General features: G+C 42.4%; 1 protein-coding gene across 1 annotated transcript in view; it reads right to left on the bottom strand.

Moving 5' to 3' along the window:
• Window positions 1–14971, bottom strand: part of LOC141105646 (alpha-2-macroglobulin-like) — a 267675-nt gene that overhangs the window by 73744 nt on the left and 178960 nt on the right. The window contains exons 23-25 of the mRNA XM_073595621.1: window positions 4722–4805; window positions 3827–4003; window positions 328–409 (exon numbers count right to left, since the gene is read on the bottom strand). Of these exons, the coding sequence (XP_073451722.1) occupies window positions 328–409; window positions 3827–4003; window positions 4722–4805 (343 nt within the window). The remainder of the gene's footprint in view (window positions 1–327; window positions 410–3826; window positions 4004–4721; window positions 4806–14971) is intronic.

The raw sequence follows: 14971 nt of genomic DNA, 5'->3' as shown, positions 1-14971 counted from the left end.
CGGGGAATTAGACTGGTATCAAAATGTGGTCTAGCCTCTATACCTTAAGCTAAGTCATGTTGGTAACTCTGGTTAGGAGGGGACATACTGTAGATGGCTGCTTTACTTTTGAAAAGGCAGATATGAACCCTGAGTACAGATTGAGCGAACTATTTGTAGACTTTAAGAAATATGTTATTTTTTACTGAAGAGCCCAAATGATAGTTAAAAAAATGTAAATTGTTTATGATACATAGTTCTTATACAAATTAAACATTGCTCAGTTAGGGTTTGGATCAATTTCATGAGCTTATTGTCTGTCAAAACATTGTAAATCATGGCACTCACCATGTGTTACCCTCGGGGTCATTCTTTCCAAAGGCACTGTATGAGCCGTCATCACGCTTGTAAGTCAATTGTCGCTGATATCCTAAACAAAACACATACAAATTGTAAATGTTTTAAACATTATACAAGAAACTTCTGCAATATTTAATCTTCATAACAAGCAATAAGCAAAGTAATAAGTTCTCAGACATCAAGGGTCTGTAGATTTTATGTATTTATAGATTCCAAATAAATTATGAGTCAGGGCTCAAAATTTCAAGTCCTGAGCTACTAGCCAGGCCTTAAGGGTTACTCGCTACCCTGCCCGACCCCTAATTCCGCCCCTAAACACACCCTCATAAATTATCTCATGAAATTAAACTGTTAAATGTTTTATGCAGAATTACATTACAAAAATAAACATTAACAACATAATCAATGCAGCTTCATCAGTGCCCATCAATGAACCCTATCAGTGAAACTTATCAGTGCCCATCAATGCAGCCTCACCAGTGCCCATTAATGCAGGCTTATCTGTGCCCATCAATGCAGCCTCATCAGTGCCCATCAATGCAGCCTCACCAATGCCTATCAATTCAGCCTTGATCAGTGCCCATCAATGTAGCCTGATCAGTGTCCATCAATGTAGTCTTATCAGTGCCCATAAGCGTAGCCTCATCCGTGCCCATCAATGCAGCCTCACCAGTACCCATCAATGCAGCCTCACCAGTGCCCTTCAATACAGCCTCACCATTTCCCATCAGTGCAGCCTCATCAGTACCCATCAGTGAACCCTTATCTTTGCCCATCAATGCAGCCTGATCAGTGCCCATCAATGCAGCCTCACCAGTGTCCTTCAATACAGCCTCACCAGTGCCCATCAATGCAGCCTGATCAGTGCCCATCAATGCAGCCTGATCAGTGCCCAGCAATGCAGCCTGATTAGTGCCCAGCAATACAGCCTCACCCGTGCTGATCAATGCAACCTGATCAGTGCCCATCAATGCAGCCTGATCAGTGCCCATCAATACAGCCTCACCAGTGTCCATCAATACAGCCTCATCATTGCCCATCAGTGCAGCCTCATCTTTGCCCATCAATGCAGCCTGATCAGTGCCCATCAACGCAGCCTCACCAGTGTCCTTCAATACAGCCTCAACACTGCCCATCAATGCAGCCTGATCAGTGCCCATCAATGCAGCCTGATCAGTGCCAAGCAATGCAGCCTCACCTGTGCCGATCAATGCAACCTGATCAGTGCCCAGAAATGCAGCCTAATCAGTGCCCATCAATGCAGCCTGATCAGTGCCCATCAATGCCCATCAATGCAGCCTCACCAGTATCCATCAATGCAGCCTGATCAGTGCCCATTAATGCAGCCTCATCAGTGACCATCAATTCAGCCTGATCAGTGCCCATCAATGCAGCCTCACCAGTGCCCATCAGCGCAGCCTCACCAGTGCACGGGGATCAGAGAGAGGAGAGGAAAAGAAGAGGTGACCGGATCATCACACAGAGTGGGGATCACCCACTGTGACAGCTTTGTTTTGAATTGCCCGGCACTCCCTGACAAAGTCCCGCCTTCTGGATTGGCTCCTAAGATGGATGTCACACATCCCATAATTGGACCAATGTTTTGTCTATCAAAGGAGCCGGTCCAGGAGGCAGGGACTTACGTCGCTGCAGCCACCAGCCAAATCAAATCAAAACAGTCACAGCGGGCGATCCCTGCTATGTGTGATGATCGGACCGGCTCTCCTCTTCTTCTCCTCTCACTTCCCCTGGCTGATCACTGGGAGAATGGCTACCATTCAACCCTGCCTGCAGGAAGCTTTGTAAATACTTAGGAGGGATGAAGTCTCCAATCCTGGGTCTAGGTTTTGTCAGCAATTTAGTACACTGAGTGTCCAGGTGTGTACTGAATCTTTGTGAAGAAGCAGACTGTAGTTCAGAGCTCCACCATGGGTGAGAAAAGAGCTCTCTGTCCAGAAGTCAGGGTGTAGGCCAGTATAGAAGGTTGCTGCAAGGTATACAGAAGTGAATGTGTGCACAAGAGTTGAAAAGAATGAGAATTTTGGACAAGAGAGACAGACAATGGCCTGAAGCCTCTAAGACGAGAGAAAGCCAGGAGGCTGGTATGAAGAATTTCATTTGCTGAGGAATGCTGAAAACCCCTTTGAGAGTAACCCTACTTGTAATGTTTGGAAATTTATTGTAAATAAAAGCATGCAATAAAATCCTAAAACAAAGATTTGGTGAGTGGACTGAATATTTGGAAGTGCTACACTTTAACAAATTTCCCACATTTATTTTATAAAGTGTCATAATAATTTTAGAATTGCTGTAAAGAACGTGGGCTTGTCTTGCTGATAGCAAGCAGCCAAAAGTTAGTTTTCCTTTCCATTGCATGCTAAAAAATGCAATGGAACCTTATTGGTTAATAAAAGCTCATAAAAATTTGGTTTTACGGATGGTTACAATTATTTATTGACTTGCAAAGTGACTTTGAACTTACTAGCAAAGTTGACTGCTTCAAAAAGTAAATTCCTTAGCACAGCCCTCTCCCTCCTTGCAGATCATAACTTTCTTTCTTTAGGGAGGGTCTACTTATTGTCAGTGATGGTCTAGACTACATACTTTTTTAATGTAGCAGTTGGAGGAGGACTTATAAGGGAATAATGTAAAGTGTCACTTATGCAGCAGGACTGGGGGCTTTTGGATATCTACATAAGGGAGGCTTCAACACGCATAGAATATGTTAAAGAGAAGATAGATAGATAGATAGATAGATAGATAGATAGATAGATAGATAGATAGATAGATAGATAGATAGATAGATAGATAGATAGATAGATAGATAGATAGATAGATAGATAGATAGATTTTTTCCCCCATGTAGTGGGGCTGTGCCCATACCGCATGGGTTAATTGCTTGTTTTTGTCTAGGGGATTGGACAGCTGAGATATAATTACCTAATCCTCCCAGCACAAGAGCAGTCCCTGTGGCTCCTGCCCCCTCGTGGTCTTGTGCGGTGGGTCTGTTCTTGACGTCATCACACCCAGAGACGTGACAACGTCTGGAACACTACACAGTAGAAATGTAACTTTAGGAAAAAAAAGAAGCCTATGTTTCTTCAAACTAATATATTGTGTTTTTACTTTCTCCGTCAGCTCATCCCCCAAAGTTATTACCTTTTGTATCATTTGACCCTTCTTCTTAGATTGTAAGCTCTAACGAGCAGGGCCCTCTGATTTCTCTTGTATTGAATGGTATTGTAACTGTAATGTCTGCCTTTAATTTTTATAGCGCTGCGCAAATTGTTGGCACTATATAACTTCTATATAATAATAATAATATTAAAGATGGTGCAATCACATCCAACAATGAAAATGTTATGATATGTGGAAAATCACCTTGTGTTTCTTTCAATACCGAACATTTAACATATTCCAGTATGGCAACATATAACTTATACCAATCCTCGCAGAAAAATAAAGAAGTCATTTCACAATGTCTCACCACTTTCAAGAAATTTGATGGCTTTGCTCTTGATCTCATCGGTCAGCTGATGAGTCTTTTCCAGATACTGCAGAATGAAGATATTGGGAGCAAAGAGGACCATGTTCTGCTCCCCACACCCATATGGCATGGCAAGGAGTCGGTCAAGGTTCTGCAATGCTGTGCCCATTATATCTCCTGTAAGGGTAAAACAAAAGCAAAAAATATTAAATACTGCAAAAACATAAATATGAATATCATGTTCTTTTTTAAATTTTGAAAGTAACTGTCACTTTATTAAAAATAAGGATCCTATCTGCTGGTGTTTGGTGTATGTCTTTGGTGTAAGCCATCCTACAACTCGGCCCCCAGCTACATCACTAACCTAGTCTCAAAATATCAACCAAATCATTCCATTACTCTCAAGACCTCCTGCTCTCTAGCTCCCTTGTCACCTCATCCCATGCTTGCCTCCAGTACTTTTCCCGAGCCTCTCCCATCCTCTTGAACTCCCTACCCCAATCTGTCCGACTGTCTCCTACTCTGTCCACCTTCAGACAATCCCTGAAAACGCATTTCTTCAGAGAGGCCTATCCAACCCCCACCTAACTGTACATTTATTTTCTCCATTAACCCATCACCCACAGTTATTACCTTTTTTTATCTCTTGACCCTCGCTCTTAGATTGTAAGCTCTGATGAGCAGGACCCTCTGATTCCTCTTGTATTGAATTGTATTGTAATTGTACTGTCTGCTCTTATGCTGTAAAGTGCTGTGTAAACTGTCGGCACTATATAAATCCTGTATACTAATAATAATAATAATAATGTCTCAAGTTAAGAGTCTTCAGCTTGAGGTATGACACTACAAAAATATTCAGTCTGTTGATGAATAAAGCCATGTAACAAAATCTTACCCAACACAGTCACATAAGCTCTTTCAGAATCTTTCAGGATGTTCTTGGGAAACTGTAGGGAGACGTCTTCTGTCTTAGTATTATCTAGAATAGCAACATGACACTTAATACAATTGTGCTATCTTAAAGCGACTGTCACTATATTAATGAGATTTAAAAAGAGCCACCCTGTAAAACTGGAAAGGTTATACTTACCTGTGGATTTTTTTTTCTGCTGGCCTATGTCATTCCAGAACACATTAGTGACATGATGACTGGTGGGAAGAACCAGAGCTCCTCAAGAGAGCAGAAATTTAACTCATGACCAACTTAAAAAAGTAAAACTAACCATAACATTTCTGCTGCTTCCTGCTGAATCTTCCAAAATTTGAGCCATAAGTGGCTCTGTCTGCATCACCCAGCTTGACAAAATTAGATTTTGTCAGTGCATGCACTGTTTAATTGGGCAGGCGGGGGAGAAGTTGGAACAAAACGTAGATCAACCACCTGTTTTTACAGCCACCCATTTGAACGAAGCCTCACAGAATGGCTCTCTTTAACATTGCAACAGGAGTGTTTTCATCTTCAAACCAAATACGTACATGCACAATGAATTCTTTGAGATACTCAAAACAGCAGCCCAAAATAAAGGAAGTATAAATATCCCTTAAGCTCATCAGAAGTGTCCCTTGGGTCATATATCAAGAGTTGAGATAATAAAAAAAAGATTGTATGACCTGGAGTAGAAAGTAGGAGATCTCTCCAAAATTAGGCAAATGTCCTCTTGGACAGTTATCCCCAGAACAACTATCAACATTGGAAAATTTCTTCTCTCTAGATTTTTGGTGGCAACTCATAATTTTAGATTTGCCCTTACTTTCACTCTGGTGAAAATAATCACCAAGACAAATAGAGGGAGTGAACCCCTGTAAGATTCTCGTTTTTATGATAATAATATCGATAATCCGTTCAGTTCTTGTGTAAAAACTCAAAAATGTATTTAATAATAAAAATAGCAAAATATTACAAGAACAATATCAAAGTATAGAATGTCAGCGCATGCGCAGCTTTCCAAGATGGCGGACGTGTGACTCGTGAGCTCTGGTCCCGTCCCGAGATCCGCAGCCCCTGGCAAACTACACTAGCCACCGATCGCCTCAGGGGTAAGCTTCAACACCTCCTTAAGCCCTCCCGGCACTACATGGGCAAAATTGGGGATCAACGGTCGTTTTATCGTGCCCCACAGCTCTCACGGCCCTCCTCCACTATGGATCGCTTCCTCACTAAGCCGCAATCCCCGGTCTCAATTTCACAAGGGGATCCGGAGGACTATGTCAGCACGCTGATGGCGGAGGCCCCTTCTCAGCAGACCCACCCTCCTCACACATCCCCCACTCCTCAGCTAACGCTGACTCCTGAATTGATGGATCTCAAGCTCCTGGCCTTGGCCCAACAAGTAACCAGGGACATAGCCCAGGAAATGGGAAAGATCTCCAGAGAGCTTAGGGGGGAAATAGATGCTCTTGGAGAACGCACAGCAACACTGGAGACAAAATTTTATGAGACTCTGCAGTATATACAGGCCCTTGAAGAGGAGAATGCTCTTCTAAAAAACTCTGTATCTCAGTTACAGATACAGCAAGAGGACCTTGAGAACAGAGAAAGGCGCCAAAACCTTAGGATCTGCGGGGTCCCTGAAAAGATTGCTGACAACAACATACGAACCTACCTTCTCTGCCTTTTCAATACCCTGGCACCTGAAATAGTGGACATTGATTGGCGTATGGACTATGCTCATAGGTCCTTGGCCCCTAAACCCCCTGCGGGTGCCAGGCCTTGTGATATAGTGGTGCGTTTTCACTTTTATGAGAGCAAAGAGGCCCTGACAAGAGCTACTCATAACAGATCCATCACTGAATACAAGGGAGACAAACTCCAACTGTTCAGTGACTTATCCCCATCACTTTGGCCAAACGTCACTTTCTATGGCCCATCACCACCCATCTCCAACAGCATAAAGTCCCTTATTACTGGGGCTTTCCTTTCTGCCTAAATGTCACCATGGAAGGGGTCCAACACACCCTACGTGACCTCATGAAAGGAGATGCCTTTTTTAAGTGCCTTGGATTGCCCCTGCTCCCCGCAGAGACCGACCAGACCTCTCCTGCCACCTCACGGCTCCAGCCAGGATTTGGACCTCAGCGAGAGGTAGAGGTTCGAGGGCCTATTTACTCCTCAACGCTCTCAATGTTCCAGACCACCCACTTGATCCATTGCAGAGTCTCCACTGGATTTTCTTTTTTCCCTCTCCCGTGGAAACACAATCCCTCAGTCGATCCCATATGGGAGACAGTTCTGCCTCATCAGTGGGCTTTCTACAAGGTTCCTATACATTGCCTTTTCCGTTGCCTGTGTTAACATTGTTTGTATCCTGTACTGTTGCCTAAGGGGAGCCCTTTCCCTCCACAACTACTTGTAGCGCGGAAGCTTTGAGGGGGTCCCGAAGTGTTAGCAGCATTATCGGATCATCGGGGCGGGATGTCACGCCCCCCCCCCATGTTGGAGACTGCCTTGCTCCCCTACAGACCCTCAGGCTGCGGCCAAGGCCCCCCTGACAAGCTTTTGCCTCTCAGGGTTATTCCTGATTTTTTTTCTTTTTGGGCCCAAAGGGCCTGTTTGTTGTTATGCTACATGCTCCAAATTGGTTCCTTTTTTGTTTTATTTGTATGAACCGATTCACAACATTTTTCTCCAGAGGATTTTTTTCTTACTAATTTTTTATTATTATTTTTATTTTATTTTTAATTATCGTAATTATCTGTGTCCTTATGCTTATTTTTATTTTTTTCTTGTCAGTATTAACATAATCAGCCTTATTGTTGGTTATCCTCTCTACAATAAGTTTCATGGCAGATTGTGGTTTGCTAACAGCTTATTCTGGTATCTTTACACTGTTGGGCTTACGCCCATTGTTTTGAATGTTTTGTGGTCTAAATACTTTGACCTAACATGGCTTTAAAACTAATGTCATACAATGTAAAAGGCCTGAATTCTATTAAGAAAAGGTGGCTGGCATTGCAGGAGTTCAGGATCTCTGGTGTGGATGTGATCCTGGTTCAGGAGATGCACTTCCGAGCCGGAGGATCCCTGAAATTTGCCTCTAAAAACTTCCCGCTGTCCTTTTTGGCATCTAACCCATCTGGAAAGGCGGGAGTAGCTGTTCTGGTAAGACGCTCTTGCCCTCTCCAGATCAAGTCAACCCATTTAGATCCCAGTGTCGTTATATAGTTTTACAGGGCACCTATCTGTCTAACCCTATAACGATTATGAATATATACGCCCCTAATACTGGTCAGGTTAAATTTCTTACTGATGCTTTTGATCGCTTACAAAAATTTTCCCAACCCTTTACTACAATAGGTGGCAACTTTAATGCTGTCCTTTCTCCCACCCGAGATAGGAAATCTCTGTTCTTCGCCCCGTCATCCTCCGCTACACACTCATTGGCCACCTCCTTTAGACAACTGATCCGGACCCATCACATGTTTGATACCTGGTAGACAATACTCGTTCTACTCCCCCATCATAAGATGTTCTCTAGACTAGACTACTTCCTTGTTTCTGCCCCCCTGCTTTCGCACACAGTGTCAGCCGAATTGGGACCCATTACCTGGTCGGATCACGCTCCCTTATCTCTAGATCTTAGCCTTTCCCCTGCGTTTCCCAGGAAATGCCATTGGAGACTCAACAAATCCCTACCAATGCCCCATACACACGGTCGGACTTTGTTCGGACATTCCGACAACAAAATCCTAGGATTTTTTCCGACGGATGTTGGCTCAAACTTGTCTTGCATACACATGGTCACACAAAGTTGTTGGAAAATCCGATCGTTCTAAACGCGGTGACGTAAAACACGTACGTCAGGACTATAAACGGGGCAGTGGCCAATAGCTTTCATCTCTTTATTTATTCTGAGCACTTTGTCAGTCGGATTTGTGTACACATGATCGGAATTTCCGACAACGGATTTTGTTGTCAGAAAATTTTATAGCCTGCTCTCAAACTTTGTGTGTCGGAAAATCCGATGGAAAATGTGTGATGGAGCCTACACATGGTTGGAATTTCCTTCAACAAGGTCCTATCACACATTTTCCGTAGGAAAATCCGATCGTGTGTACGGGGCATATCACATCCCGAATCAAAGGACACATCATCCAAAGCTTTATCTGAATATTTTCAATTAAACACAGGTTCTGTGGCCAGCCCGTCCACCCTTTGGAGGCCCATAAGGCATTCTTCCGAGGACAGTGTATTGCTGTTGGCTCACAAAGGAAGAAAGACAAAGTCCACTTAAAATCATCTTTGCTGTCCCAACTCTCAGCTGCTGAAAAATCTTTGCTCCGCGCTCCCACGGTGGGCTGGCTGCGTGCAGTTACCTTTTTACGCCTCCGAATAAAATCCTTATGCCGCGTACACACGGTCGGACTTTTCGTCTACAAAAGTCCGACAGCCTGTCCGACAGACTTCCGACGTACCTTCGGCGGACTTGCGGCAGACTTTCTTACGAACGGACTTGCCTACACACGACCACACAAAAGTCCGACGGATTCGTACGTGATGACGTACACCGGACTAAAATAAGGAAGTTCATAGCCAGTAGCCAATAGCTGCCCTAGCATGGGTTTTTGTCCGTCGGACTAGCACACAGACGAGCGGATTTCGGGGTCCGTCGTACTTACGACGTAAAGATTTGAAGCATGTTTCAAATCTAAAGTCCGTCGGATTTGAGGCTAAAAAAGTCCGTTGAAAGTCCGGAGAAGCCCACACACGATCGGATTACCAGCCAGCTTTAGTCCGTCAGCGTCCGTTGGACTTTTGTAGACGAAAAGTCCGACCGTGTGTACGCGGCATTAGACATATCAACAGTAGACAAGTCACTCCTTTGGGCTAAACAAAAGTTCTATGAGTTTTCAAATAAACCACACAGGATGTTGGTTTCCAGACTTAGCCCAAGACTCTTTCTTCCCTTTCCAAATCACATCAAGCACCCTGATGGGACTACCTCTTACTGCCCACAGACTATGACTCAGGCGTTTGGTAGGTTCTACGACAAACTTTATAACTGTCTCACTCCCAACCACCATCCCCCATTTGAAATGTCAGCTTTTGACGAGTTTATGCCCGGTTTGCGACTTCCCAAGTTAACAGATTCAGACGTACAGACATTAAACGCCCCTATCATGGAAGAGGAACTAACTGATACTGTCAAGTCCTTGCTGCATCATAAAGCCCCTGGTCCAGACGGTCTTCCATATTCCTACTATAAGTCTTTCCTTCCTATTTTGTCAACACACCTGATATCCCTATATAATTTCCTACTCCAGGGAAAACTTCCTCACCAACAATTTCTCCACTCATTTATCACAGTCATACCGAAACCTGATAAGGACCCTGCACTCCTGGACAATTATAGGCCAATAGCACTCCTGAATTCAGATTATAAGCTATTCACGAATTTTTTTGACAAAACTAATTGACAGAGACCAGGTGGGTTTTGTTCCCACCAGACATGCAGGAGATAACACTCGCCGAACCATTGATCTTATTGATATGCTGAACAGAGTTCTCCGTCCCGCCCTGATATTAAGCCTTGATGCCCAAAAGGCATTTATCAAAGCCCTATATGTTTTCAACTTAAGCTGGCCCTATATGTTTTCAACTCTTACTAGATTTTGCATCCAAGGTCCCTTTCTCCAAGCCCTGAAATCCCTTTATTCCAACCCCACATCACAGGTCCAACTGGTTTCTTTCACATCTTGTTCGTTCCCCATGTCCAACAGAACTAGACAAGGTTGTCCCCTATTCCCCCTTATCTTCATCTTGTGTCTGGAGCCTTTGGCGGAGGCTATCAGATCCCACCCTGACATCAAAGGGAGTACAAATTATCCCTATTTGCTGATGATGTACTCCTTTCCCTAACTAATCCTCATATCTCCCTACAATCTCTTCAGGCCTTACTGTCCCAATTTGGCTCCCTTTCTGGATACAAGGTTAATACATCAAAAACTGAAGCCCTGCCTCTTCACATATCTCCAGGTGACCTCCCATACCATTGGTGTACAACATCTCTCAAATATCTAGGGGTTCAACTTACGCCTACATACTCGTCCCTTTATTCGACCAGCTACCTCCCCTGTTTAGGAATATAAACGCCACGCTGACTCGTTGAAATCTCCCGATATCCTGGATAGGTAGAATTAACATGCTAAAGATGTCCATTATGCGAAAATTGCTATATTTCTTCGAAACACTCCCGGTTTCCATCCCAATGGCACAGTTAAACTTACTTAAAAGATGGTTTCTTAGCTTTATATGGAGAGGAGGAGCCCATAGAGTGGCCAGCTCGGTAGTCTTCTACCCTAGAAGTCAGGGGGGTATGTGGGCCCCGGACATTTATAAATACTACTTAGCCTCCCCCCTCCATGCAGTAGTGGCCTGGTCCAGTCTGAGACCCCCAAGCCGATGGGCGGAGATTGAGATGCGATCTCTTTTTCCGTCCCATCCATGCTCCTTAGTCTGGTCCCATGAGTTAATTATGGACCTTAGGCTACAGAGTCTCTGCCTGGGCCCCATGCTATTCTCACTCAAGATATGGCGTTCTTGCCTCCCCAAGTTCTCTCTCTCTTCCATATGTCCCCCCCTCTCTAATGTACTTTTTAATCCTTTAATCCCAGATAGTCTCTCACATCCCCATATGTTCCCCTGGGCTAGGGAAGGTATGTTTCAACTCCAACACTTTGCCAACCCAGTCTCCCGCAAACTCCGATCCTTCAAAGACCTACAATCTAATAGCCAAATCCCAAGCCATTTGCTATACTCATACCTCCAAATCACTCACTACCTTTCTAAACTTTCCCCCACACTTACCCTCGCCAAGCCAACGTCCTTTGAACTTTTATGCTCTCAGGGTCAATACCAAACACGACTCATTTCTAATATATACCAAATCCTCCAGGAAAATGCTCCTCTCTCAAGAGCTCCCCACTCCTACATGAACAAATGGGCACAACTTACCGAACAACAAATTTCTGACACACAGTGGGCTAAAATCTGGTCCTCAACCTCTAAGATTTCTCGGTGTGTAGCACAGAAGGAGACAGCATATAAAGTCTTATATTTTTGGTATAGGACCCGGAGGTTATACACCGTTATGATTCCTCTCTCTCTCCTCTATGTTGGAGACGTGGGAAGGTTAGGGGGAATCAATACCACATCTTTTGGCAATGTGAATTGATTGTTCCTTTTTGGTCCAAGGTGCTAACAGTTCTCCAGCAAATATTTGATGCCCATTTCCCTATGGACCCAGTACACTTCCTTTTAGGTCTCCCATTCCCAGACCTGGGGAAGGCCTCGAACAAGCTCGCCTCCTATATCTTGCTAGTGGCAAAAAGAGCTATACCTGCCTGCTGGTTGTCTACAAATCCCCCATTTCAAGATCAGCTTTTGCAAAGTATTAGGGACATACGTAAAATGGAGCACTTGATGGCTATGGTGGAAGCAACGTCAGATAGGTTTGACAGGATTTGGGCTCCCTCGGATAGTTCGTCCTTTGGCTCACCTCTTTTGTTACTTGAGACTCCCTGGTGGACCAGGTATCGAGCGGTTCCGGACTACTCATACGGACCTACTTTCATATAATACCTGGCATATACCCCATTTTGTCCTTGCTCTAAATATTTACTTTGTATAACCATGTGATTTTCCTGACAATACCTTATTTTATGTTTTTTGTTTTTTTTTATTTCCTTCTGATTATTATTTGTTATAATTTTTTATCCCTTTGTTTACATTTTTTTCACCTCTGCATGTAAAATATTCATGGTATAGTGTATTCACACTGTTGGGTTTATGCTTGTTTTCTTTGAAATTTTTTTTCAATAAAAATACAATTTATAAAAAAGTATAGAATGTCATTAATAATGTATTATATTCTTAAGATGAAGATTGAATCAGATGTGTGCGTGTGTGTGTGTATGTAGATGTGGCAGCATTGTCTTGTGATGTGTCTGTGTAGCTGTCCTTCTGATGCCAAATCTCTCTGTTACTAGCTTTTTACTCCTAAATTCAGCCCCCAGCTTCTCCTAAAAAGGCTGGCTTGTCTTAAAAGCTTCTAATTGATTTGTAGTCCTTCAGAAAATTGTGGGCTTTCCTGAAACTTATCTTTCCTCCCACCTCTCTCACAAGGGTGGGGGTTATCCAGTCACTAAACTTTGACATCCTGAAGAGTGGGCCAAGAGGAAAGCTATATGTAAAACCATTTAACTTATACAATATAAGTTTCCTTTAACTTCTAAATCTAATACTACATAAATCAGTATGTACCATATATACTTGAGTATAAGCTGACCCAAATATAAGCCGAGGCACCTAATTTTACCACAAAAAAACTGGGAAAACTTATTGACTTGAGTATAAGCCCAGTGTGAGAAATGCGCAGCTACTGTAAGTGGAAAAGAGGGTCAACAATGCCCATTTGCAGCCTCACTGTGCTCATTTGCATGCCTCACTGTACCCATTTGCAGCCATAGGTCCCCGAACTTCAAACTCAGTATTTAAGGGTTCCTAGATGCCCTCTAGTTGCAGCCAAAATTTAGGGTCTCTGGACCCAAAGGGTCCTGAAATGACATTGCTGCAGATGGACACAGTTGACCAAATTTGGGGCCCGTATCTCGGGGCCACTTGGTGCTAGGAACCCCAAATTTGGTGTGCAAATCCAGTGGAACTTCCACTACAACATATCCAAAGCTGGGGTTCCTAGCACCAAGTGGCCCTGAGATACGAGGCCCCAAAATCAGTTTGGAAAATGTCAAGCACTTTTCTGCAGCAGAGAATGACATTTCGGGACCCTTTGGGTCCAGAGACTCAAAGGGGCCCCAAATTTTTTTGGGGCCCCAAAGTCGGTTTGGAAAATGTCATTCTCTGCTGCAGAAAAGTGCTTGACTCGAGTATAAGCCAAGGGGGGCATTTTCAGTACAAAAAAAGTGCTGAAAATCTCAGCTTATACTTGAGTATATACGGTATATTATATTCATTTAAAACACAATGTTCTTATTATTATCCTAATCAAGAAATATTGTAGTATAAAGAAATGACAATCTTAACTAAAACTTTGAAACTTTTTCATCTTAAGTAATATAAAACCTTCCTTCTCATCTGTGATGGAGGGAGGTGAGAGCTCAGCTCACTCTTAATTACTAACACATGTTAACTCTACATAGAACTGCTTATGAGCTTATAACAATGTATATACTTTCAGAAGTATAAAAATCTTATATAATTTCACTTTTTCCATACATAGAAGAGATATAAATATATATTCAATTAACTCAATTATTCTGTAAGATCTCATCCATTCATTCATTTGTTAATATTAGATTCTAACAACCCCCCAGCAGGGACACTTACCACAAAAAAAAACTGACTCCCCAATCACTCCATTCAAGGTTAAAAGAAAAAAAAGAAAACCGTTTGGCTTTATATATACATTACTAATGCCTCACAAGAATACTTTGATTTGCTTATACCTAAATGGTGGAAAAGGTGAATACTTATCATTAACTTTTTACAGACTTTACAGCCAGCCTAAATTCACTTGCAGTAGTTACAAAATGCATAAATGTCTGGATGCTTGGTAACCCAAGGTAAGAGTGAGCTCCCAAAAATGCAGGAACAGAATTCATAGGTAGTTTTCATTATAATAGTCAACTTATTTGTTAGTAGTGCACAGTAGACATGTGCAGAATGAAAAAAATTAGTTTTGTTTCGTTTTGATTAGTTATTTGCATAAATTAGTTTAGTTAAATTTATTTCATTTGATTAATTTGTTTTCAGAATTAGTTTTGTTTATTCATTTTCAAATAGATTCAAATTTTTCGAATTAGAATTCGGATCGATTCGAAAAGTTTTTGAATCAATTTTGAATAGTTTTCCAATTTCCAAAGAGTATAAAATAGAATAGAAAATAAAGGAATAGAAAAGAAAAAGAAAAAAAAAAAAATATATATATATATATATATATATATATATATATATATACCATATTTATCAGCATATATCACGCGCCAGTGTATAACACGCACCCCAAGTTTAGGAGGGAAGTTTAAGTATAAAAACTTTTAGGAGGGAAGTTTAAGGAAAAAAACTTACATTTTAAATGCCCATCAATGCAGCCTTATCAGTGTCCATCTGCAGCCTTGCCCATCATTGCA

The sequence above is a fragment of the Aquarana catesbeiana genome, linkage group LG08, assembly GCF_042186555.1.
Source record: "Aquarana catesbeiana isolate 2022-GZ linkage group LG08, ASM4218655v1, whole genome shotgun sequence".
In the NCBI taxonomy this organism is placed as follows: domain Eukaryota; kingdom Metazoa; phylum Chordata; class Amphibia; order Anura; family Ranidae; genus Aquarana; species Aquarana catesbeiana.
This window is presented reverse-complemented; position numbering and strand designations above follow the sequence as displayed.